A 27,887-nucleotide genomic window follows, 5' to 3' on the forward strand; every position below is an offset into this window, starting at 1 on the left:
TTAGGTGGTTACTAAATGTGATCATGACCCCATTGAAGGAACAGGAACCAGAGGAAGTGTTCATAATGGACGCGGAGAAGGCTTTCGACCAGGTGGCATGGTGGTACCTGTTCCTAACTGCCGACTGAACCTGGTGATGTACCATCAATTGGACTCGAGTCGTGAAGAAGTTCCATATATCAGGCTTTAATCAACTAGTTGTGTGCCCGACAGTCGACTTACAGACAAAGGCCGACTGCCGGGTCCTACGGGTTCTTATACCCCGCCTCTTAGGCGGGACTACTTGCCTCTCGGCCAATGGGTGAGCAGTCACATGACTAGCCTCAACCAATCAGCAGAGAGGCACATGATCGACCTGAGCCAATGGCAGATAGGTACCGTAAACCTCCTAGTTATACCACCACACCTGGTTTGAGTTAGGCCGAAGTTTGTGGTATGGGTGTGTCTGTTATACATGGTGGTGAGTGTACGGACAAATGAGATGAGTTTGTGGAGCTTCGGGTTGCATAGGGGAACGAGGCTCGAGTGTCCGCTGTCGCCATTGTTGTTCGCCCTGACAATAGAGCCCTTGCCGATGGCTCAACATAGTGGCAGGGGATGACGAGCCAGAGCAGGGAACACCGGTGTCGCTGTATGCAGACGACTGGCTGCTGTTCATATCAGACCCACTGGAGAGTATTGGGAGAATTATGGGTTTATTAGAGAGGTTCGGGGCCGTCTCGGGCTATAACTTGAATGTGGAAAAAAGTGAGGTATTTCCCGTCATGAGGCGGGTTGGGGAACCAATCTGGGGGTAGCCAGGGGTAGGTTTCGGTATTTTGGGGTCCAGGTGGCAGGGGAGTGGGTGACGATGCACAAATGGAACCTAACAATGTTGGTGGAGGAGATAAAGGAGGACTTTGGGAGGTGGGAGACATTACACCTGACACTGGTGGTGAGGGTCCAGGCGGTAAAAACGAACGTCCTGCCAAGGTTCCTATTTGCGTTCCAGACCCTCCCGATCTTCATTCCGAAGCTCTTTTTCCGGAAACTGGTGTAGCCACCTAAGATGGACACTGGACTACAAAATGGAGAACTGCTAAGGCTGCAGGGAGAAAACAGTCTTAGCAAGGACAAGCAGTTTGCAGAAGGCTAATTAGCATTCTGCACGTACAGAAACCAATTTATGGCCAGGTGCAGAATCTCAGCTAAAGGTGTAAATGGCAACAACGATTTGCATAGTAATGAAGTGATCCAGATCTAGGCCCACACAATAGAAACATTTAGGTTTGAATGGATACTTTGAGTGGACGCCCAGACGAAACGGCACCATAAGTATCCATCACAAAGCACCATAGAGACCGCCCCACCCATCGAGCAGCGACCCTCAGATTGGGGGGGTTTGGAAAATATCGATTGTGAGAAGACCCAATCGATATACAGCAGGTAGAGACCGCCCCGAAGAGGCACGGACTTTGGGGGGGACCTATAAAAGTAGACCCCGCACATGGTCCGGTCTGTTGGCTCCGGCTCTGCTGTTGTTGCTCCGGCTTGCTGTTGTCTTGGCTCCGGCTCTCTGCTGTCTTCATCGCTTTGATGATACATCGCATCCTGACTCCAGTTCCATCACCAGCCGTTGAGCCACCAGCCATCGAACTGTAAGTTTCACCACAACGATCGCTACTTGATGAGCCAGACTTGCTAGACCCTGACGACCTTTAACACTTTGAGAGTTGCAGACCAAGAACGGGACGAAGGCCTCGCTCCCTGACCTTGCCTGTTCCTGTTTAGATAAGTATTTTAGTCGTTTAGTTTAGAAGTAACTTAGTCTCTTTAGCGTATGCATGTGTATTTATTATATTTGTTATAATAAATATCAATCGTTTGAACTTACTAATCGGTGTACAGATTTATTACTTTGAACCTGACCTTGATATACTTGTGAGGTGTCTAAATACGGCACCTGGCGACTCCGAGCATAATTACATACACAGAGCTGTAGTAGTGTTAAGCACACGGCCTTTAAACGGAGGCGTGTTAATACACTCCAATAAAACGCGTAATACACTCAAGTAAAACGTGCAACACTGGACGCTCCAATTTTGGAGTTTATTTGGGTGGGGAAGGTACCTATGGGGAAGAGGGCCCTGCTACAGAGGCAGAAAGGAGGTGGGGGGGTATGGCATTACCAAATTTGCTGCGCTATTATTGGAGGGAAGGAAGGCCGATGTTGTAGCCTTCACTTCTCGTTGCCCGCCGAAGGAGTTTGCTGGAATGGGGGTTGACAACTCCGCAGGAGTGATTACCTGACTAGCGGACCTGTATGACTTCCTCCGGCTGGAGAAGTATAAGTTTGAATTGGGGGATCAACGGAGGGCTTTGAGACACGGTGGAGATTGTTCCTGACCATGTTTGAGTAATTGTTTGTCGTGGGGGGGAGGGGTTGAAAAAGGGAAAACACTTGTACAAACTGTAAGCCGCGAGATATGGAGAATGTTATCCGATTTGTTTATGTTTTTGTATTTTTGAATATGTCTGGAATAAAGTACCTAAAAAAAAGTTGCACTCACCAGCCCCAAAATTGAAAATAAGAAATATGTCTGGTGAGAATTTATGCTAATTGCTCAATAATAGAACATAGAGTGCAGATGAAGGCCATTCAACCCATCGAGTCTGCACCGACCCACTTAAGGCCTCACTTCCACCCTATCTCCGTAACCCATTAACCCCTCCTGACCTTTATTGGACACGAAGGGCAATTTATCACGGCCAATCCACCTAACCTGCATATCTTTGGACTGTGGGAGGAAACCGGAGCACCCGGAGGAAACCCACGCAGACATGGGGAGAAAGTGCAGACTCCGCACACAGTGACCCAGCAAGGAATCGAACCTGGGACCCTGGCGCTGTGAAGCAACAGTGCTAATCACTTGTGCTACCATGCTGCCCTAAAGCGCTTGTCATAATAATGAAGCTATATTCCCTTCAACATTTTAGAGTTTGTGTTTCCAGTCAGAAGGAGCTTCCACAGTCAGTTTGTCAATCCTTAATGCGGATACCAGTACTGATTTCAACTTTAAATACCCTTCGGACAAATTTTTCAACTTGTAACATGATCTGATTTTTTCATTTTTCAAATTATGTGACTTTTACACAAGATTTCTAAGGACTTTTATATGTATCTGACTTTTTACCATGATTTATCCGACTTTTTAATTATTTCATTATTCTCATCAAAGTTATTTGACTTTTTAAAAGTCAATGTATATAATATAAATGTATTATTTTTGTGAAATAATTCTTATTCAATTCATCTGGTTCAAATTACTTTATTGGATTGGATTGGATGGTTTATTGTCATGTGTACCGATGTACAGTGAAAAGCATTGTTCTGCGTCCAGCTCAGACAGAGCTTTCCACAGATGAAAAAAAACCATAATTGGTCAAATATAAAATGCACAATGTAAATACATAGACACAGGTATCAAGTGAAGCATACAGGAGTGTAGTACTACTCAGTAGAGACATGATAAATAGTACAATAGTGCAGCTCCAACAATACTCAAGCAGCATGACGCCATCCAGGACAAAACACCCCTCTTGATTTGCACTCCTATCCACAAACATTCATTCCCTCCAGCACCAATGTACAGTAGCAGCGGTGTGTGCCATCCACAAGATGTACTGCAGGAACTCACCATGCTTCCTTACACAGCAACTTTCAAACCTACAACCACCACCATCTAGAAGGACAAATGCAGCAGATACATGGGTACACCACCATCTGGAAGTTCCATTCCAAACTATTCGCCATCATCCAAAAATGTGCGGGTTAGGTGGATTGGCCATGCTAAATTGCCCTTAGTGTCCTAAAAAGGTTAAGTGGGGGTTGCTGGGTTAAGGGGATAGGGTAGATATGTGGGCTTGGTTGAGTAAGGTGATGTTTGTGAGGGCCGGTGCAGACTCGATGGGCCGAGTGGCCTCCTTCCGCACTGTAAATTCTATGGTAACTTAGAAATATATCGCCATTCCTTCAATTTCAATGGCTCAAAATCCTGAAAGTCCGTTCCTAACAGCACAATGGATGTACCTACACCACATGGACTGCAGCGGTTCAAGATGGCAACTCACCACACCTTCTAAAGATGCATTTAGGAGTGGGTAATAAATGCTGGCCAAGCCAGCGACATTGACATCCCCGTGAATTAATTTTAAAAAGCTTAATCTTGACAGATTGTATGAACGTGACTTCTATTCATTACAAAGATCTGTCCTTTTCATCCAATTTAAGGAGGAAAGGCAGGGTCATTCTGAAACCCACATGTGAAGGAATCCTCCCTTCTTGCAAATTAAGTTCCTGCCCACCATTGCATTAGTCGGTTAAATCTTAATTTGAGGCCAGCGGAAGCACATCACTTCCTTGCTGATCACAAAACCTGGGCCATTAAATAACCACCCAGGATGGACGCAAAGATCCTCGGGCACAATTTGAACAGACGAGTGCTCTGACACCCTGTATTTTGGCCCTGTTAACTAACATCTAAAACATGATGTGGGCATTTTCATTGTTTGCTTTGTGCAAATTGGCTGCTATATTTTCTGTCGACGAAAGTGACTGCATTGGCACTTCATAGGCTTTGATCTATCTGAAGCCGTGAAAGATGCTGTAAGAACGCCTGCAAGTGTGGCGGATTCAAGGCTTTCAAAAGCATATTGGTTAATTATCTGAAGAGAATAAAATATAGGGCTAGGGGGGAAAGGCAGGGGAGTGGAACTTGCCAGTGGCCAGAGTCGCCGAACAGGACAGGCCGAATGGCCTGTGTTATAACCATTCTATGATTTGCCCTGTGACACGCACATATCTGCTGATGTTTTAATGTTTCTGAACCTGATCATTGACTTTAGAACGCATGCGCGGTTCATTTGAATGGGTGGGATTTTACAGCAACAACACATTTCGCCGAAAGATAAGGTCAACTTGAAGTGCTCAACATTTTGCAATAGACGTATTCCTACATAAACTGGTTACATCAGTTGCAATTTGGCATTTATTGTTTCGAATCAGATTACGACACGACGGCCGAGAACCTGAAAGCAGCCCCAGCTTCCGAGTGAAACCAACATGGTGTTTTCTTTCCGGGCGATTCAGGCTTTTCCGAAACGTTTCCCAGTAAGGGATCTCTGGACCCCGATGAGGAATTGCAGTCTTGCCTGTTGGCCTCAAAATATCAACAAAGCAAGTAAGTGATCACTGGACTTTCCGTCGATTTTCTTATTCTGAACATTTATCGTGGGTGAACATTGTAAGACCCATTCATTTGTTAGTTTGTTTCTAAACTTTACATTATTTGTTTCCTAATTTAAGTCGTTTCCAAAACTTCGATTTTAAACATTTATTTTGAGACTTCATATTTTGCTTTTGGAGTAACATCTGGCAGCATGAAATGCATTTTTGTTCGATGATATGTTTATTCCAGGAACGTTTATTCTGTGAAATGCAGATGTTAATACTTTGGTTAAATATTTTTGTTCGTCTTTGTATCCAGAGCAGCAAGAACGTCAGAATCCTGTGCCTTTTCCAAGTGGAGCCCGACAGTCTCCGATTGACATAAGCACTGACGACAGTGTGTACGATTCGCAACTGAAGCCTTTAAAGATCTCCTATGACCCGAGTAATTGTCTTCTACTTCGGAACAATGGCTATTTTTTCCAGGTTGAATTTGAAGACTCCAAAGACAGCTCAGGTATGGAAAACGGTATTTGCCCTCTGAAAGTTTGAATGTTGAAAAACATGTGAGATCAAGGCCCCTCAGGACAACTGATTTTATGTATTTCCTTTTTTAAAAACGCATTGTATTCAAACTTGTATCAAATGGGGGTCGGCAGAGTGGCAGGGGATAATGAGGGGACAGAGGGAGCATCGGGTGTCGCGGATGTATGTTTCGGATCTGATGGAGAGTATGGGAAGGATTATGGGCCTGTTGGGGAGGTTTGGAGGGTTCTTGGGATACAAGCTGAATAGGGAAAAGCGAGGTATTAGAACATAGAACAGTACAGCACAGAACAGGCCCTTCGGCCCTCGATGTTGTGCCGAGCAATGATCACCCTACTCAAACCCACGTATCCACCCTATACCCGTAACACAACAACCCCCCCCCCCTCCCCAACCTTACTTTTTAGGACACTACGGGCAATTTAGCATGGCCAATCCACCTAACCCGCACATCTTTGGACTGTGGGAGGAAACCGGAGCACCCGGAGGAAACCCACGCACACACGGGGAGGACGTGCAGACTCCGCACAGACAGTGACCCAGCCGGGAACCGAACCTGGGACCCTGGAGCTGTGAAGCATTTACGCTAACCACCATGCTACCGTGCTGCCCGTATTCCCGGTGAATGAGCTGGCACAGCGGGCTAATTTAGGGGATGCCATTTACGGTAGCGAGGGATAGGTTTAGGTACTTGCTGATTCAGGTAGCGAGGGAATGGATGGGGCTCCATAAGTGGAACTTAACAAAGCTGGTGGAGGAGGCCAGGGAGGATCTTAAGAGGTGGGATACACTGCACTTAACGTTGGCGGGGAGGTCCAAGTGGTGAAAATGAATATTCTGCCGAGGTTCTTTCAGGCTCTCCCAATCTTTATACCAAAGGCCTTTTTTTGGAAAGTGGACACAATCATCTCTGACTTTGTATGGCAGGAAAGGTGCTACGGGTGGGGAGGACCCTGCTACAGAGCCAGCAGGGGGGTTGGCATTGCCAAACCTGCTTCACGATTATTGGGTGGCGAATGTGGACAAGGTGCGGCGGTGGTGGGAAGGAGAAGGGATAAAGTGGGTTAGGATGGAGGAGGACTCTTGTGAGGGGTCTAGTTTGAGGACTGTGGCGACGGCAGCATTGCCAATGGCTCCGAGTAGGTATTCAGGGAGCCCAGTGGTACAGTCCACGGTGAAGATATGGAATCAGCTGAGGAGGCATTTTAGGGTGGAAGGGATGTCGGTGCTAACGCCGCTGTGTGAGAATCATGGGTTTATTTTGTGGATTTCCACTCAATACAGCTGTTGGACTCAAAACAAACAGCGTCCTGTTCATCAAGCAAATGTAAAATCTGCTCCAGAAATAGTTCTGTGCATGCTCAGAGATTCATCTTTAGCAGTAAAGTTAAGTATGTAACTGGTGTAAGGAAAGGGAGTGTATACATTCTCTTAAAAAAAACGTTTCTTAAAAATAAATTTTAGAGTACCCAATTCTTTCTTTCCAATTAAGGGACAATTTTGCATGGCCAATTCACCTACCATGAACATCTTTTTGCATTGTGGGGATGTGACCCACGCAAACACGCATAGAATGTGCAAACTCCAAACCGACAGTGACCCGGGATCAAACCCATGTCCTCGGCGCTATGAGGCAGCCGTGCTAACCGCTGCGCCAATAAAATAATTAATTTCTAATATGTTTAATAACTTGCGGAGTTCGAAGATATCTTGCACACATAGAAAAAGAAAATTTATGGCACAGGCTGCCATTTGGCCCATCATGTCTGCCGGCCAAAGAAGAGCTCATCCCACTTTCCAGCTCTTACTCCACAGCCTGAATAGATTACAACAGTTCAAATGCATATCCAAGTTTTTTAAATGATGATATTTTCTTCCTCTGCTATCCTTTAGGCAGCGGTTTCCAGACCACACTCATGGATGTAAAAATCTTTCCTCTACAATGTCCTAGCTTGATAGGACTGCTCTCACCTTGTTGCATTCTTATCTATCTAATCATAGCCAGCGAATCAGTTACAATGGCTGCTCTTCCTACTCTCACATCTTTACCTCTGGTGTTCACCAAGGATCTATCCTTTGTCTCTTATTTTTCATCTCCATGCTGCCCCTCAGTGACATTATCTGAAAGCACAACACTACTTTTCGCATGTACACCATCAACACCCCGTCAGGCATTGTCTTCGTGCTGCGGTCTAACTAATATTTTATACTATTCTAGCATGACTACCTTTCACATCCTGGGCCAATAAAGCAAAATATCCTTCATGTCTCCTGAAACACCTTGGGCGCGATTTACCGAGCAACCAGCCAGCCGTGTGTTTTGTGTTGGCCGGCAGCGGGGATCTTCTGGTTCCACCATTGTCAACGGGGTTTCCTTTGAATGCGGCTCTTGGTGCCAGGAAACCTACAGCGCTGTCGGCAGGACCAGAATGTCCCGCCTGCGTGAATGGCACAAATCTCGCCCCTTGTCTACCTTTAGGAATTTGAGGACATGCAGTCTAAGGTCCCTTTGTTCCTCTGCAGTTCTCTACATTAGGGACAAGTGGATAGGTGAGGGCGCGATTAAGTAGGATTTTACTCTTGTTGGTTCCCTTACCACCTGCTGCATGCCTAGTCTTGCAAATGTTTTGCAGGACTCTGCCAGCTCAATCAGTGGTAGTGCTACTAAGCTACTGTTGGGAATCGGCATTGAAGCCCTTGCTACCCTCAATGCTCCTAGGGCTTCTGGCTACATCCTGCTATTTGGATGTTGTGGAGAAGGAAAAGAGGAGGGAATAAGAGAAAGGGACAGGAGTGATCATAATGCCTACACTGACCTTTACTAATCCAGCAATGTTGCATTTTATGCTTATGAATGCTTCAGGAGGTAATTTCAGAATTATACAATTTCCTTCAACTAGATCTGAAAAATTCCATGAGGAGAAGGTTCTCCTCATGGCCGTTAAGGCGATCAATGCCTTAAACCTTCATGTGACCAGATCCTTTCACGCACCCTATTGGGCCTATTAGCCAAATGGGTCAACCAAAAATGTACTCATACAAAAACCTTTGGTAGGGTAAATTCTCTCATCTCTTTCCCTTTTGAAAGCAGCCAGCACCATGATATAGCATGGCATTCTTTCAGAATGGTAGCTATTCCCAAAGTGAAGTTCATTACTGATTGCACCTATGTGGCTGCACAGTGATATAGATTTCCCAATTTCTGAATAAAATAATGTTTCCAAATTTACCTTTTCCAAACACAGACCACTTCTTGGAAAGGTGAAGCAACTAGTCATGTTCTACATTCCTTGGCCCCTGTAGAATTATAAAGCATACTCTAATTGGCCCGATCTTCATAAGCGTTCGAATTCCACACAAAGCATGATCAGTCCTATCTGTGGTAATCTATCTGGCAGGTGCTTGTCACTGTTAGAGAGTGTGAAACAACATGTCTTCAAATCCTTGATGCCAGTAAACTTATCTACACGATAGTCCTCAGTTCCACCTAAGCTATTACGTTAGGCGTTTGATGGGCCAGCACAGACATGATGGACGAAGGTGCCTTTTTCTGTTCTGTAAAACTCCATGGGTGGATTTCTTTGTAGCCTATCGTTGAAATCGGGAACAGCAATTGGGCGGAGAATAATGCCTGATGCTGAAATCTTGGCAGGTGCTAGTTTGTCGCCGGTTCGCGATGCTCCGCCGCTTTCAAATCGGCGTCATTGGGGCATGTGCCGTGTGCAAATGCAACGCAGTTCGTGCGTCACCAGCCGACACACCTGTGATACCCCGCCTCCGATGGGCCGAGTTCTTGATGGCGTGGGTGACGTGTGGTCTCAGCGGTCGTGAGCCTGGCGTGCGGACAATATCCAAGCCACCACACTCAGCCGGGATCCGTGCCACAGGCCAGGGGTTTCTGCTAGTTCTGGGGGAAGTGGTGGAGGGAGGGGTAGCCAGGAGTGGGCTGTGGGGTCAGAGAGGGTGGTTATGAGGTCCAGCACGGCTGCCGTTATGTTTTCCGGCATCGGCCAGTGCATGTGTGGGGGCTGTAGGCTGCAGCTTATCAGCCCTGTGCATGTGCGACCTGGGACCTGGCGATTCTCTGGCTGTTTTCCACACAATCTGTGGGTGTTTCAAGCAGTGCAGGGCTAGCCCCTCACAGGTACCGGAATCGGTGAGGGTTTCACGCCAATTTTCCCATTGTGAAACACCACAGATCCTCCGTTGGCACCGGCACATAGACTCAGGAATGGAGAATCCAGCACCATGACTCTAAGATCAATGTATTTCTTCACTATCTTATTTCACCCTATTCCAAGTGAACTATCAGATCACAACTGAAATAAAATAAACCAATAGTATGAGGATCCCACCGGCATGTAGAGTGGAACCAGCATCACCCATACCAAGCTTTGTCTAAGCATGGACCGGATGCACAAAAGCTGCCAGAGCACAGGGAAGCACATGTCCAAGAAATATCAAAGTGGGTGGTTGTGAACTTGTTCAATACATCACAAAAGTGAAAGTACTGGAATCGAGGTGGAGATTTTGCCAGACATCCAACAAGGTTTGGTAGCCAACCAGGTCCCTCAATGGTCCATCACTGCTATTTAGACAACTGAAGTGATCCCTCACCGAAAGGATACGTTAAAATTCACCCCCAAGAACTGTTAAAGGAGCCAGGATAAGTGAACATTTCTGAAAAGTGATGCTGTTGTATGCCAGTTTGTGGAAGCATACACCTTCATGAATAAAGCAACACATCGTCGGCAGATGATGAGATTAAGCAAGTGGCCTGGCACAGGATCCTTGACTCCACCGTGCCACAACTACCACTAGATACTTCCCCTCCACCCGACCCCCATCCCAATATCTACTACTAAAAATGAGGGATCAGGAAGCTAGGAAGGCCACCTGAATTGGAGGTGAGATGGCTCCTGTAGACACCTTCTTGCCACTCCAGCAACCTTGTCTCCGAAAAACCTTTAAGTTTCCTTCTGGGAGCAAACCGCATACCGTTCTTCCTTCAGCAGCGAGAAGGTGAGAAATCTGCAATGTGCCTCTCTGCTACTGTTGATTTTGAGGCTGGCTATGGTTGTCTTGAAGTTCTGGAAAATATTCCATCATGGAAAAATGCAAGGCAGATTCTACATTGTATATTGAAAAGATAGCATGAAAAGATAGCGGTTCTAATTTTTTGTTGTTTAATTAAATTTAATTAGCTTTGTTGTCAACTGAAAGCTTTAACCAAGAAAAGTAATATTTTTCTTGACATTTAAAACAGCCCTCTCTTCATGGTTCAGTTTTTCGTCTGCATTTAATTTTAATCTTATTCTGTATTAGTGGGTATATTGTTATGTTAATGACCACTTGAAATTCTTATTGATCAACCAGGCCTTGTGCAATGGCAGGTTGACATAACATGGAATGATCTCTGGTTACAAATATTGACTTCAACTTTCAGCAATTTGGTGGCGTTATCAATTCCACAAATAATTAGTAGGCAATCTTCTAATTATTTATGATTGTCTCTTACCATTATTATGAAGGTATATTGGCTGTTCTGACACCAATACTAGGTTGGTTATCTGTACTACTGCTTGTTCTTACTGTAAAAATAATTTATGCTGCCTTTTTCATTTGTTTTTGTACTTGCATCTGTGTTTACTTGCAAGGTTGCACTGGTTATGCAATATATGTTATTCTTGATCATAATAATACGTCTGAGGCAACTGAATACTCTGACGCTGGGGTTCCCAAAGCAGAACTCTGCGGGACTCCTGTAGGGTTTCTGTGGTCAGTCCGGCCACGGTTCCCGAGGAGAGGCAGGGGGCACTCGAGAAGAGCTGAGGCCGAGAGGGGGGGGAGGGGCACTCAAGAAGAGCCGAGGTTGGGGGGGCTATCGCTAATGGCCGGGCCAGAGCCTGAGAAGTGTTGAGGCTGGTGATAGGGTGGAAATGGTCTTGGCCAGGCCTGAGAGGAGGGTGCTCCTGTTATGGACACTAGACCAGAACCAAACAGTGGCCAACATACTGGACCAGAACCACAACAGTTTTTTTTAAGACTGTGCGGAAAGACCGATTCGCTCAAGGAGTGATTGCGGGAGAAAAAGGACTTTGCTATTTTTACAAACTAAACGTCATTTAAAAAAAATAAATTTAGAGTACCAAATTATTTTTTCCAATTAAGGGGCAATTTAGCGTGGCCAATCCATCTACCCTGCACATCTTTAGGTTGTGGGGGTGAGACCTATGCAGGCACAGGGAGAACGTGTAAACTTCACACGGATAGTGACCCGGGGCCAGGATCGAACCCGGGTCCTTGGTGCCATGAGGCAGCAGTGCTAACCACTAAGCCACCGTGCCACCCATAAAACTTTATTATAACAAAATAAAGACGATATTTAAATTTTTAAACTTCAAACCTTCCAAGAACAGCTTACATGTATCTCTTGAGCCTGACACACGATTTCCCATTAAACAGCATGTAAAATGAACATACAGCTCCAGTTACACAGGCAGGCAAAAATGATAATTGCATTACAGAACATATTCCTGCTGGTAGTAAAGCTCTTTCAGACCCTGTCCGACAGCCTGTCTCTGTGGCAGTCTATTCACGGCCTCTGCCGATCGCTCTCCAAATCCTTCTGTCCACCTGTTCGAATAGGATTCTTTTTCTCTCTAAGCTCCACCCAGCTCCTTAATGTTGGCTCTGCCCAGACGTGTCCAGACTTTAACTCATCATCGCTATCTGGACTTTTGATTTCCAACTCCCATTTACCCAAAATAACAGGGCCATGCTATGCATATGCAACTAACCTCCGATTTACGGACAAAAGAGGTCTTCAGACTTGGTAATGAGCCGATGGCTGGTCAGACAATAGTGTCCTGGAAGACAATGGATCTTGATTGAATTATCCTGGCTGAACAGGGGTATCCTGTTTATTCCCATTAACGGGTTTAAGTCTAAATGGGACAATGTAACTCAGGCTAGATGTAGCGTGTACCTTTGACTCAGTGCTAGTAGTTTTACCCTCATGCTGTTAACCCCTAAATTGCCCACCACATCTTCGATCCAATTTCCTAACATCTCCCAGTCATCACACTCACATTAAAAGTGAAAGAAGGTAAGACGTGGAAATAGTTGTTGAATAACAGAATGTTTTTATTATAATAAATGTATGCATGAAAGACAGCCCACCTGTTAAGTTATTTTGTATTTTTATACCTAGCGCACAACAATAATCATTTTTGTGGTTTAACTCTTCAGCATAAAAGGGATGTTTCCCATGGTTTCCTTCAGTACTCTTGAGAGATCAAATGGTTCTGTGGCTGGAAAGGTTTCGGAAACCCTGCTCTGATGAATAATTTTTAATATTATTAGAAACCTGAAGCAAATTATAACGTGTAATCATTGCATTCTGAGACAAACACAAGTATTAGTGAGAGTTAGAAAATTCAGCCAGGATTGAGAATGGAAACAATGGAAATTTCACTCAACTTTGAATACCAGAGGAAGGAAAGATTTGGTGGAGATATGAAACTAGACATGAGTTTGGACAGATTTCCAATTTATATACACCTCACAGCCTCTCACTCTTTCCTTTAAGTCACTGCTTCAAACCTACCTCCTTCACTAAGATTTTGGCCATCTGTCCTATTATGTCCATATATTGTCAGAATTTAGTCAATAATACTCCTGTAAATGCCTTGGGATGCCTGGCCTGACTATGTTCAAGACACTATATGAATGCAAATCTATTCCTCCAAAGTTATTACTGCTGATCTCATCTGGCTTAGTGTTATTAAACTTAGCTACAATGTATTTGCTTTGCAAATGTTTTTGATGATTAGTTCACCAGCAATAACACTGAGGCACAAAACAGAAAAACATTTTATTACTGTAATTTTGGGATTACAAGATGCATGTTTTGGTGGCAAGGTATATGCTACATACTGTGCTTTTTAAATGTTCCAACCTGCCTTTGAATAAGAAGCAAAAGCAGAATTGTTCCAGTTTCAATAACACAATGACTTTTAACTGTATAGTCATGCTCAGAGGTTATCCATGCAACTGATTAAAAAATGAATGGAGGTGCTGAATGTAAATCTACTTGCAACATTGTTAATCATCTAGTGAACAACAGTAGAACCAGATCTGCTTATTTGTGCATGTTCTAGGGTGGGCTGAGGAATAAACATACTGGAATAACCCTAACCCTAAGTCCACATACTGCAAGGGTGATGAAAGTTTTTTATGTATTTTGCATTGAGTATTTTTTAAATCTTAATGATTAACTTGGCTTAAGTGTCCATTTATCCATAAACAATTAAAACATTTGTGATAACATACTTTGACCCACCTTAACAAATACATCCATGTTATCAGACCATATGACTATGTGCCCTTTAGACTGTGTCCTTGACCACTTTACTTTGTGGGGTCTTTGATGAGAATAACAGCTTAACATAGATTTCAACCAAACATTAAATCTCCTCAGTCCTTGTGAAAAGTTGGCTAAGATCTTTCAGCCCCCATGAACTTGTTTTCACAGTTACCTATATACCATCATTGCCAGCGTGCACTTGTACCATTTGGGCCACTTTTAATAAAAATTTCATTTCAAATTTGCATGTATAATCATAGAATAGAATCCCTACAGTGCAGACGGAGGTCATTCAGCCCATTGAGTCTGCACTGGCCCTCTGAAAGAGTACTCCACCCATCCGTCACACCTTTGGACAGTAAGAGGCAATTTAGCACGGCCCATCCACCTAACCTACACATCTTTGGCCTGTGGGAGGAAACCAGAGCACCCAGAGGAATCCACGCAGACCCAGGAGGAGTGCAAACTCCACACAGACAGTCACCCAAGGCTGAAATTAAACCTGGGTCCCTGGTGCTGAGAAGCAGCAGTGCTAACCATTGTACAACCGTGCTGCCCATATTTGATCATTTACATTATTTAAATTTTTTGTCTTTAAGAGCTTTAAAACAAAACAGAGGGACGACACGGTGGTGCAATGGTTAGCACTGCTGCCTCACAGCGCCAACGACCCGGGTTCGATCCCGGCTCCGGGTTACTGTCCATGTGGAGTATGCACATTCTCTCCGTTTCTGCGTGGGTCTCAACCCCACAAACCCAAAGATGTGCAGGGTAGGTAGATTGACCATGCTAAATTACCCCTGAATTGGGAAAAAAAAAAGAATTGGGTACTCTAAATTAAAAAGAAGCTAAATAGAGGGGGTTCTACAGAGGGGATACATAGGCTAACAAGACAAAAGGATATGGCAACGTTGCAAGACAACTGTTCAGGTAATGACACCCAGAGTGTGACAGAAAGGGACAAAGTGTACAAACAAACAATAAAATTGCAACAAATAGGGTCAAAGATGAAAAAAAAATTATAAAAAGGCAAAATTAATGTTTCTTAAATGCACGTAGTATTCGGCACATAATAAGTGAATTAATAGCACAAATTAAGATTAGTGGCCATTACAGAGGCATGGTTACAAGGAGATCAAAGCTGTGAATTAAATATTTAGGGGTACATGATTTTTCGTAAGGACAGGGTATGGGGTAGCTTTGTTAGTACGAGATGGAATAGGTTCACTAGAAAGAAATTATCTTGGATATAAGATATAGAATCCACAAGGATGGAGGTAAGAAATAAGAAGGGAAGAAGATACCTGTGGGAGTAGTCTATGAGCTATACAGCAGCTATACTGTAGGACGGAGAATAAATCAGAAGATAATAAGGACATGAAAAAAGGCAGTACTTTAAACATGGGTAAATTTAAACTTCTTGTGGATTGGGAAAATCAAATTTGCAGAGGTGGCCATGAGGAAAGAATCATAAGAGTGTATTTTGGACAGTTTCCGAGAAGAGGATGTGGTGGAGCCAACTAGGGATTAGGCTATTTTGGATCTGGAAGTGTGTAATGTGGCAGGTTTAATAAACAATCTCAAAAGTAAAAGATCCCCAAGGAAACAATGACCATAACATGGTAGAATTTAACATTAAGTTTGAGTGTGAGAAACTTAGGTCAGAAACAACTGTGCTTAACTTAAATACGGGTAATTACAAAGGAATGTGGGCAAAGTTGCCTGGAGTGGACTGGGAAAGGAGTTTGCAGAAAAGATGATTGATCAGCAATGGCAGGCATTTATGGAATTGTTTATGACTCACAACATAGGTAGATCGCATTGAGGAAGAGGATAAATCAACCATGTTTAGTCAAGGATAGTATTAAACTGAAAGAAAAAGACATACAATGTGCCTCTGGCTTAGCGGTAAGCCAGAGGATTGGGCAAGTTAAAAACCAACACAAGATAACCAAAAAATTAAAGAAGGAGAAGACAAAATATGAGGGTACACTAGCAAGTAATGTAAAAATGGACAGCAAGACCTTTAAATATATGAAAAGAAAGAGAGAGACCAAAGTGAACATAAGCCCCTTTGAGAATGAGACTGGAGAAAAAATAATAGGGAACCAAAAAAATGGCAGTAAAGTTACATAAATATTTTGCGGCAGTCTTCACAGTAGAAGAAACTTCCAAAAATATTAAATATTCAAGGAGCAAAAGCGAGCAGGGAGGAAATAAATACCATCAGTAGAGAAGTAATATTAGGCAAACTATTGGGGATAAAGTCAGATTTGTTTCCTTGCCTTGATGGCATGCATCCTAGGATCCTAAAATAATAATAATAATCTTTTTATTGTCACAAGTAGACTTACATTAAAACTACTTTGAAGTTACTCTGAAAAGCCCCTAGTCGTCACATTCTGGCGCCTGTTCGGGTACACAGAGGGAGAATTCAAAATTCTCAGCTGGTACAGGAATTGAACCTGTACTGCTGGCCTTGTTCTGCATTACAAATCAGCTGTCTAGCCCACTGAGCTAAACCAGCCAAATAAGTAGCTACAGAGGTAGCTTATGCATTACTTGTACTTTTCCAAAATCCTTGGATTCTGGACAGGTACCAAAGGATTGGGTGCCAATATGACACCCCTATTCAAATGGGAGGGAGGCAAAAACTGGGTAATTGTAGGCCGATTAGCCTAACATCTATTGTTGGAAAAATGTTGGCATCAATTATTAAGGAAGTAATAGCAGCATGTTTGGAAAATCATAATCTAATCAAGCAGAGTCAACATGGCCTCATGAATGGGAAATCTGGGGCGAAATTCTCCGACCCCCCCGCAGGGTCGGAGAATCGCCCGGGGCCGCCGAAAATCCCGCCCCCGATGTGGCAGAAATTCTCCGCCACCCGGGAATTGGCGGGGGCGGGAAACACCACCCGCCGATCGGCGAGCCCCCTGCGGCGATTCTCCGGCCCACGATGGGCCGAAGTCCCGCCGCTGGGAGGCCTCTCCTGCCACCGTGGTTTGAACCACCTCTGGTGGCGGCGGGATCGGCGGCGCGAGCGGGCCCCCGGGGTCTTGGGGGGGGGGCGCGGGGCGATCGGATCCCGGGGGGTGCCCCCACGGTGGCCAGGCCCGCGATTGGGGCCCACCGATCGGCGGACGGGCCAGTGCTGTGGGGGCACTCTTTTTCTTCTGCCGCCTCCACCATGGCGGAGGCGGAAGAGAATCCCCCGGCGCATGTGCGAACCGGCGAAGGCCTTTCGGCCAGCCCCGGCGCCGGGCGGCAGATGTCAAAGGCCGCTGGGGCCGGTTGGGGCGCCAGTCGGTGTGGTGTCAACCGCTCTGGTACGGGCCTAGCCCCTCAATGTGAGGGCTTGGCCCCATTCTCCGCACCTTTGGGGAGGGCCGATGCCGGAGTGGTAGGTGCCACTCCACTACGCCGGGACCCCCCGCCCCGTCGGGTAGGGGAGAATCCCACCCCAGGTCTCACTAATTCATTTGCGTTTTTTGAGGAAGTCTCAACCAGAGTGCATAGAGGGGAACCAGTTGATGTGTTGTTTTTGGACTTCCAGATGTTTGACAAGGTACCTCACAAAAGGTTAATTCATAAGATAAGAGCCTAAGGTGCTGGATGTAGTATATTGGCATGGATAGAAAATTGTTCAATAGGCAGGAAACAACAACTGGGGATATGGGGCTTATTTTCAGGTTGGTGACCTGTAACCAGTGGGGTTCCACAGGCATCAGTGGTGGGACCGCAACCATTTACAATTCATATTAGTGACTTAGAGGAAGGAGACAAATGTACTGTATGCAAATTTGCAGATGACACAAAAATAGGTGGAAAGGCAAGTTGTGAGGGATACCAGCAGTTTGCAAAGAGATATCGATAGGTTGGTTAAGTGGGCAAAAATTCGGCAAATGGAGTATAATGTGGGAAAATGTGACATTTTTCATTTTAGAAGGTAGAACAAAAGAACACTATTATTTAAATGGAGCTGCAACACAAAGGGACTTGGGGGTCACTAGCACTGTTGCTTCGCAGCGTCAGGGAGCTGGGTTTGATTCCTGGCTTGGGTCACTGTCTGGTGTGGAATCTGCACATTCTCCCCATGCCTGCATGGGTTTCTCCTTGGTGTTCTGGTTTCCTCCCACAGTTCAAAGATGTGCAGGTTCGGTGGATTGGCCATGATAAATTGCCCTTAAATGTCCAAAGGGGATGGCTGGCGTTACTGGGTTACGGGGATAGAGTGGGGTGTGGGGTTAAGTAGGGTGCTTTTTCCAGGGGCCGGTGCGGACTCGATAGGCCGAATGGCCTCCTTCTGCACTGTAAATTCTATAATTCTATGAAACATAGAACGCTAGAGAACAGCTGAAGCAGGTAATCATGAACACTAATTGAATGTTGGCCCTATTTCAAGGAGTTGATGTATAAGAATGTATGAATGAACACAGGAGATCCTGAAGGGGGAGGGTAAACAGTTAGAGGTTGTAGTACACACAGGTACAAACAGCATAGGCAGGATGAGCGACAAGGTCCTACAGAAGGAGTTCAGGGAGTTAGGCAGTAAGCTAATAATCAGGACCTCTCAGGTTGTAATCTCAGAATTACTCCCTGTGCTAGATGCCAGTGAGGCTAGAAATAGGAGGATAGTGCAGCGAAACACGTGGCTAAACCAGTGATGTAGGCGAGAGGGCTTCCAATTTCTGGACCATTGGCTTTTCTTCCGGGGCAGGTGAGACCTGTACAAGAAGGACGGGTTGCATCTAAACTGGAGGGCACCAATATCCTGGCTGGAAAAATTGCTCGAGTCACTGGGGAGATTTAAACTAGTATGGCAGGGGGGTGGGAACCAGAGTGTTAGCTTAGAAGGTGTCATAACTGATGTTGAAATAGAGAACCAAAATAAGAGAACATCACCCTCAGGCAGAGCAAAAAAAGCTGACAAGTGTTAAAAGGGAGATGGTCAATGCAGGACTAGGGTATTGTACCTTAATGCGTGCAATATACGGAACAAAGTAAATGAGCACATTGAAATTGGCCGGTATGATGTTGTGGGCATCACAGGGACGTGGCTACTAGAGGATCCGGGCCAGGATCTAAATATACAAGGATTTATGTCATATCGAAAGGACAGGCAAATGGGCAAAGGGGGCGGGGTTGCATTGTTAGTAAGGAATGAAGTTAAATCGATAGCAAGGAGCGATATAGGATCAGAAGGCATAGAATCTCTGTGGGTAGGGTTGATGAATCAAAAAGGTAAAAAGACCCTGCTGGAAGTTATGTAAAGGCCCCTAGCAGGAGTCAGGATGTGGGGCAGAAAATAAATAAGGAGATAGAGAAAGCATGTAAAAAAGGCAATATCACAACAATCATGGGGTCTTGAATATGTAGATGGACTGGGAAAATCAGATTGGTAGTGGATCCTAAGAAAAGGAATTTGTGGATTGTTTAAGAGATGTTTTTTTTGGAGCAGCTTGTGGTGGAGCTCACTAGGGAATGGGCAATTCTGGATTTGGTGATGTCTAATGAGGCAGACTTGAATAGGAATCTTCAGGTAACGGAACCCTGAGGGGTCAGCGACCACAATATGATAAAATTTAGCCTGCAGTTTGAGAGGGAAAAGCTGGAATCAGATGTAATGGTATTACAGTTAAATAAGGGTAACTACAAAGGCATGAGGAAGGAGCTGGCCAGAGTTGATTGGAAAAGGAGCTTAGCAGGGAAGACAATAGAACAGCAATGGCAGGTGTTTTGGGAGGTTATTTGGGAGGCACAGCAGAAATTCATCCCAAGGAGGAGGAAACAGGCTGAGGGGAGGTCAAGGCATCCATGGTTGACAAGGGAAGTCGAGGACCGCATGAAAGCAAAAGCATAGAAAGTGGCGAGGATTAGTGAGAAGCCAGAGGATTGGGAAGCCTTTAAAAGTGAGCAGAGGACAACTAAAAAAGCAATAAGGGGAGATAAGATGAAATACAAGTGCAAGCTAGCTAATAATATGAAATAAGATATGAAGAGTATTTTTCAATATACAAAAGGTAAGAGAGAGGCAAAACAGACATTGGACCACAGAAATACATGTCTGGAGAAGTAATTATAGGAAAAAAGAAATAGCAGACAAACTGAATAGTTACTTTGCATCAGTCTTCACAGTAGAAAACACCAGTGGGATGCCAGAGCTCCAAGAGAATCAGGGGGCAGAGGTGAGTCTAGTGGCCATCACTAAGGAGAAGGTTCTGGGAAAACTGAAAGGTCTGAAGGTGGATAAGTCACCTGGACCCGATGGACTACACCCATGAGTTCTAAATGAGATAGCTGAGGAAATTGTGGAGGCATTGGTGGTGATCTTTCAAGGAATCACTGGAGGTTGAAAGGGTCCCAGAGGACTGGAAAATGGCTAATGTAACACCACTATTTAAGAAGGAAAGGAAGCAGAAGACGGGCAATTATAGGCCGGTTAGCCTGACTTCAATCATTGGTAAGATTTTAGAATTCATTATTAAAGATGAGATCGCGGAGTACTTGGAAGTGTATGATAAAATAGGACTGAGTCAGCACGGCTTTGTCAAAGGGAGGTCATGTCTGACAAATCTGTTAGCGTTCTTTGAGGAGATAACAAGGAAGTTAGCCAAAGGAGAACCAGTGGACGTGATTTATTTAGATTTCCAAAAGGCCTTTGACAAGGTGCCACATAGGAGATTGTTAAATAAGTTAAGAGCCCATGGTGTTAAGGGTAAGATCCTGGCATGGATAGAGGATTGACTGACTGACAAAAGGCAGAGAGTGGGGATAAAGAGGTCTTTTTCAGGATGGCAGCTGGTGACTAGTGGTGTGCCTTAGGGGTCTTTGCTGAGACCACAACTTTTCACAATATACATTAATGATTTGGAAGAAAGGAACTGAAGGCGCTGTTGGTAAGTTTGCAGATGATACAAAGATCTGTAGAGGGCCAGGTAATATTGAGGAAGCAAGGGGCTGCAGAAGGATTTGGACAGGCTAAGAGAGTGGCAATGAAGTGGCAGATGGAATACAATGTGGAAAAATGTGAGGTCATGTACTTTGGAAGGAGCATAGACTATTTTCTAAATGGGGAAATGCTGAGGAAATCAGAAGCACTAAGGGACTTGGGAGTCCTTGTTCATGCTTCTCTTCAGGTTAACGTGCAGGTTCAGTCGGCAGTTTGGAAGACAAATGCAATGTTAGCATTCATGTTGAGAGGGCTAGAATACACGACCAGGGATGTACTTCTGAGGCAGACCTCATTTGGAGTATTGTAAGCAGTTTTTGGCCCCGTATCTAAGGAAAGATGTTCTGGCTTTGGAAAGGGTCCAGAGGAGGTTCACAAGAATGATCCCTGGAATGAATAGCTTGTCGTATGAGGAACGGTTGAGGACTCTGGGTCTGTACTCGATGGAGTTTAGAAGGATAAGGGGGGGTTCTTATTAAAACTTACAGGATACTTCGAGGCCTGGATAGAATGGATGTGGAGAGGATGTTTCCACTTGTAGGAAAAACTAGAAGCAGAGTACACAATCTTAGATTATAGGAACGATCCTGTAAAAGAGAGATGAGGAGTAATTTCTTCACCCAGCAGGTGGTGAATCTGTTGCACTCTTTGCTGGAGAAGGCTGTGGAGGCCAAATCACTGAGTGTCTTTAAGACATAGATAGATAAGTTCTTGATTGATAAGAGGTTATGGAGAGACGGCAGGGGAATGGGGACGAAAAATATCAGCCATGATTGAATGGCAGAGCAGACTCGATGGGCCGAGTGGCCTAATTCTGCTTCTATGTCTTATGGTCTAAGAGTAGGAAGAAATCTTGCTGTAATTGTACAAGGAACTGGTGAGACTACATCTGGAGCACTATGGGTAGTTTAGGTCCCCTTATTTAAGTAAAAATATTATTTCATTGGAGTTGGTTCAGAGAAGGTGCAAGAGGATGATCCCTGGAATGGAGGCATTCTCTTATGAGCAAAGGTTAAACAGGTCAGGTCTCTACTTATTGGAATTTAGAAGACTGAGAGGTGATCTAATTTAAAAACATAGGATCACCCTGTCAAATGCTGACAGGGTAAATGCTGAGAGGATGTTTACCCTCACGAGAAAGTCTAGAACAGGGGTGGGCAAACTTTTCCGTGCAAGGGCCACATTCAGAAATTCACAAAGGGCCGCATAGTATATTAAGTAAAATAATTACTTCACCCGGTTATGATTCTGGGCGCCTCATATAGAACATAGAACAGTACAGCACAAAACAGGCCCTTCGGCCCTCGACGTTGTGCCGAGCAATGATCACCCTACTCAAGTCAACGTATCCACCCAATACCAGTAAGTAACCCAACAGCCCCCCCCCCCCCCCATTAACCTTAAAAAAAAAAATTTATTTAAAAAAAAAAAAAAAAAAATTTTTTATTTTTTTATTTTTTAAATTTTTTTTTAATGACTTGGTGGGCCGCAGAAATACCTTTGGCGGGCCGCATGCGGCCCGCGGGCCGTAGTTTGCCCACCCCTGGTCTAGAACCAGGGCCACAGCCTCAGAATGAAGGGGTGTCAATTGTCATGGGAATTTCCATATAAGAAATGTTTTGTTTTATCACATGGCTTCAATGTTGTCATTGTGTGGGTGGAGCTGGGCTGTGAGTTTTACTTTTGTTTTGGTTTGGGATTGTTTTGGTGGCTCTGAGTTTTTTTGCTTTTGTTTTCACATTTGGCTGCTGTATTCAGATAGGCAAGTATCTTGGAGTGTCTCTCTCTACCTTCAGTTTAAAAACTGTTTCCAGATTACTTGATAACTTGAAAATAAATATTTGCTTTCTGGAAGGAATTCAAACCTGCTCTTTGAAAAGGAAACAAGAGTGTGATACCGCTCTTGTGTGCTGGGCTACACCTTTGAAAAGAGTTTTCTGGTTTATGGGATCTTGTTATTAAATTGGAACAGCTTGAGAAGGAAATTTATTGTGGGTACTGTAGCTGTGTGGGGTATTTATGTCGGTAGTTGATGAAAATGCTTATTCTGTGTGGTTACAAAAATGTTAACTAAATTTGTAGAATAAACTTTGTTTTTGATTTAAAGTGCTTAAGGCCTCTGTTGATTAATACCTGAAAGGCAAGCCCTTGTGCTTATCGTAAATAAACAGTTGTAGGTCAGGTGAACGACATGATATACTTTGGAGTTTTCTCAACCCTGGCCCAAAACACAATTTAAGACTTGAGGTGAGATGAAATTTCTTCTCAGTGGGTTGTGAGTCTTTAGAACTCCATACCACAGAGAGCTATGGAGGCAGAGTCCTTTTGTATATTTAAGGCTAATATAGATAGATTCTTGATCAGTAAAGGAATCAAAGGTTACGGTGGAAGGGCAGGAAAGTGCACCTGAGAAATGTCAATCTGCAATGATCCTATTGAATGGCAGAACAGGCTCGAGGGGCTGAACTCCCTCTTCCCGTTTCCATTCCTTATGGTCGAGACGGAGCCCACGTGAAGGGTCTAGCACTGGCTTGCTGGCTTTGAGATGGAGTGAAACCTGTGAAGGATGTACTCACTAAATTTATCATTTCAATTGGTTCACAGATCTACTGAGGCATAAAAGATGCAGGCTGCAGACAAGCCTGCCTTAATAATGGCTGTCATCCAGATGAGGAGAAGGAGGGCTCATTGCAGTTTGAAAGAGGACCAGGAGGAATAAGGGCATAGAAACAACAGGTTGCAAGGTCTCAAGAAGGCCACGATGCTGGTGGCTCAGTGCACTGCAATGGCGCACATTGGCTTGACTGTAGATGTATCGCAGGTGGTGGTGTTATCTAGAAATGAGCGAAGGGCAATGCTGGATGCATCTTCATATGTCCAGTGATGTGGTTACTTACATCTGCCAACTTCTATAGTATGTGTTGCAGTCACAAGGACTGTAGAGTAATGCAGATCCTCTGGCCAGCATTGAGTGAATGGCTATCCGGATGCCGTTTAAATATGGCGTCAGGATATTTGACCCCTTGAGGTAATGGTGAAGTGAGTAATTTGCTGCCCATCCCACCACAAGATTTGTGAATACATAATGAATGTGCTGAACGCTGGCTTATGTTTAGCCATGCTGTGCAGTCAGCAGGAATCACATCAGCCTTCCTCCCCACCACCCGATTTTGACTCCAAAACAGAAGATTTTGCCCTGGTTCTTTAAAGTGGATGGTGGTGGTCAATGAATCATGTTTACAGGGAAGGCCCACTTTCACAACTCCCAACCCCAATCTTCCACCAAGTGGGCAGCTTGCTACATTTGGTGGTCCGATTGGTGGAGGTGTCAAAAATATGACTGTTAATTACTCACTACACTTGAATAAGAACTGAATAAAACTTACAAACAAAATAACAATACCGAACAAAATCAAGCAAATGGCAAAAGCATAAGCACTGAGTGCTGAATTTGGTGCATTTGGGTGCTATAGTGGGAGTTTGTTGACTGAAGGAGTATAACGGTTCATTTGTATCTAAAGCCTGGTCTTTCTTTTATTTAGTTAATTAACTTAAAAGTTGCTGTTTGGTTTAGAAGAAGCTGAATTTTCAATCAGCTTTAAACAAAGGTTCTACTTGTAGGTACTTGCAGCTGGAGCTTGCTAATTAGCTAATTGGAGTAGGCCAGTTTTCAGAAGCTAGAGTCACTGTATAAAAGTGATCCAGCAACAGTGCAGACTTTGACTGCACTGAGTGCTGCATTTGGTGCATTTGAGTGCTATAGTGAGAGTATGATGACTGGGGGAGTGCTGAATTTGGTGCATTTGAGTGCTATAGTGAGAGTTTGGTGACTGAGGGAGTGCTGTATTTGGTGCATTTGAGTGCTATAGTGAGAGTTTGGTGACTGAGGGAGTGCTGAATTTGGTGCATTTGAGTGCTATAGTGAGAGTATGATAACTGGGGGAGTGCTGAATTTGGTGCATTTGAGTGCTATAGTGAGAGTTTGGTGACTGAGGGAGTGCTGTATTTGGTGCATTTGAGTGCTATAGTGAGAGTTTGGTGACTGAGGGAGTGCTGAATTTGGTGCATTTGAGTGCTATAGTGAGAGTATGATGACTGGGGGAGTGATGAATTTGGTGCATTTGAGTGCTATAGTGAGTTTGACTGAGGGAGTGCTGAATTTGGTGCATTTGAATGCTATAGTGAGAGTATGATGACTGGGGGAGTGCTGAATTTGGTGCATTTGAGTGCTATAGTGAGAGTTTGACTGAGGGAGTGCTGAATTTGGTGCATTTGAGTGCTATAGTGAAAGTTTGGTGACTGAGGGAGTGCTGTATTTGGTGCATTTGAGTGCTATAGTGAGAGTTTGGTGACTGAGGGAGTGCTGTATTTGGTGCATTTGAGTGCTATAGTGAGAGTTTGGTGACTGAGGGAGTGCTGAATTTGGTGCATTTGAGTGCTATAGTGAGAGTATGATGACTGGGGGAGTGCTGAATTTGGTGCATTTGAGTGCTATAGTGAGAGTTTGACTGAGGGAGTGCTGAATTTGGTGCATTTGAGTGCTATAGTGAGAGTATGATGACTGGGGGAGTGCTGAATTTGGTGCATTTGAGTGCTATAGTGAGAGTATGATGACTGGGGGAGTGCTGAATTTGGTGCATTTGAGTGCTATAGTGAGAGTTTGACTGAGGGAGTGCTGAATTTGGTGCATTTGAGTGCTATAGTGAAAGTTTGGTGACTGAGGGAGTGCTGTATTTGGTGCATTTGAGTGCTATAGTGAGAGTTTGGTGACTGAGGGAGTGCTGTATTTGGTGCATTTGAGTGCTATAGTGAGAGTTTGGTGACTGAGGGAGTGCTGAATTTGGTGCATTTGAGTGCTATAGTGCGAGTATGATGACTGGGGGAGTGCTGAATTTGGTGCATTTGAGTGCTATAGTGAGAGTTTGACTGAGGGAGTGCTGAATTTGGTGCATTTGAGTGCTATAGTGAGAGTATGATGACTGGGGGAGTGCTGAATTTGGTGCATTTGAGTGCTATAGTGAGAGTATGATGACTGAGGGAGTGCTGTATTTGGTGCATTTGAGTGCTATAGTGAGAGTTTGACTGAGGGAGTGCTGCATTTGGTGCATTTGAGTGCTATAGTGAGAGTGTGGTGACTGAGGGAGTGCTGAATTTGGTGCATTTGAGTGCTATAGTTAGAGTTTGACTGCGGGAGTGCTGAATTTGGTGCATTTGAATGCTATAGTGAGAGTATGATGACTGGGGGAGTGCTGAATTTGGTGCATTTGAGTGCTATAGTGAGAGTTTGACTGAGGGAGTGCTGAATTTGGTGCATTTGAGTGCTATAGTGAAAGTTTGGTGACTGAGGGAGTGCTGTATTTGGTGCATTTGAGTGCTATAGTGAGAGTTTGGTGACTGAGGGAGTGCTGTATTTGGTGCATTTGAGTGCTATAGTGAGAGTTTGGTGACTGAGGGAGTGCTGAATTTGGTGCATTTGAGTGCTATAGTGAGAGTATGATGACTGGGGGAGTGCTGAATTTGGTGCATTTGAGTGCTATAGTGAGAGTTTGACTGAGGGAGTGCTGAATTTGGTGCATTTGAGTGCTATAGTGAGAGTATGATGACTGGGGGAGTGCTGAATTTGGTGCATTTGAGTGCTATAGTGAGAGTATGATGACTGGGAGAGTGCTGAATTTGGTGCATTTGAGTGCTGTAGTGAGAGTTTGACTGAGGGAGTGCTGAATTTGGTGCATTTGTGTGCTATAGTGAAAGTTTGGTGACTGAGGGAGTGCTGTATTTGGTGCATTTGAGTGCTATAGTGAGAGTTTGGTGACTGAGGGAGTGCTGTATTTGGTGCATTTGAGTGCTATAGTGAGAGTTTGGTGACTGAGGGAGTGCTGAATTTGGTGCATTTGAGTGCTATAGTGAGAGTATGATGACTGGGGGAGTGCTGAATTTGGTGCATTTGAGTGCTATAGTGAGAGTTTGACTGAGGGAGTGCTGAATTTGGTGCATTTGAGTGCTATAGTGAGAGTATGATGACTGGGGGAGTGCTGAATTTGGTGCATTTGAGTGCTATAGTGAGAGTATGATGACTGGGGGAGTGCTGAATTTGGTGCATTTGAGTGCTATAGTGAGAGTTTGACTGAGGGAGTGCTGCCTTTGGTGCATTTGAGTGCTATAGTGAGAGTGTGGTGACTGAGGGAGTGCTGAATTTGGTGCATTTGAGTGCTATAGTGAGAGTATGATGACTGGGGGAGTGCTGAATTTGGTGCATTTGAGTGCTATAGTGAGAGTATGATGACTGGGGGAGTGCTGAATTTGGTGCATTTGAGTGCTATAGTGAGAGTTTAGTGACTGAGGGAGTGCTGAATTTGGTGCATTTGAGTGCTATAGTGAGAGTTTGGTGACTGAGGGAGTGCTGTATTTGGTGCATTTGAGTGCTATAGTGAGAGTTTGGTGACTGAGGGAGTGCTGAATTTGGTGCATTTGAGTGCTATAGTGAGAGTTTGGTGACTGAGGTAGTGCTGAATTTGGTGCATTTGAGTGCTATAGTGAGAGTATGATGACTGGGGGAGTGCTGAATTTGGTGCATTAGAGTGCTATAGTGAGAGTTGGACTGAGGGAGTGCTGAATTTGGTGCATTTGAGTGTTATAGTGAGAGTTTGGTGCCTGAGGGAGTTAGGTGAGGAGGGAGCAAGGTGCTTCTTTCATTTAATTTCCGCAAAGAGCGAGAAGGGAGCCAGGAGTTTACAGAGAGTGCAGCTGACTGGGAGCAGAGTCGGAGGGCGGAGGTCCAGTTGGTCCACAGGGCAGCTATATTCTGTAAGGTAAGA

The 27,887-nt window shown here is 44.5% G+C and overlaps 1 protein-coding gene across 1 annotated transcript in view; it reads left to right on the forward strand.

Annotated features, from left to right (window-relative positions):
* Positions 1–5,071: 5,071 nt before the first annotated feature.
* LOC119970879 (carbonic anhydrase 5B, mitochondrial-like) overlaps positions 5,072–27,887 on the forward strand; it is a gene marked incomplete at its 5' end in the record, with an annotated part of 63,343 nt that continues 40,527 nt past the window's right edge. Inside the window, 2 exons of the mRNA XM_038805987.1 lie at positions 5,072–5,219; positions 5,526–5,723. Of these exons, the coding sequence (XP_038661915.1) occupies positions 5,072–5,219; positions 5,526–5,723 (346 nt within the window). The remainder of the gene's footprint in view (positions 5,220–5,525; positions 5,724–27,887) is intronic.

The sequence above is a fragment of the Scyliorhinus canicula genome, chromosome 9 (genome assembly GCF_902713615.1).
Source record: "Scyliorhinus canicula chromosome 9, sScyCan1.1, whole genome shotgun sequence".
In the NCBI taxonomy this organism is placed as follows: domain Eukaryota; kingdom Metazoa; phylum Chordata; class Chondrichthyes; order Carcharhiniformes; family Scyliorhinidae; genus Scyliorhinus; species Scyliorhinus canicula.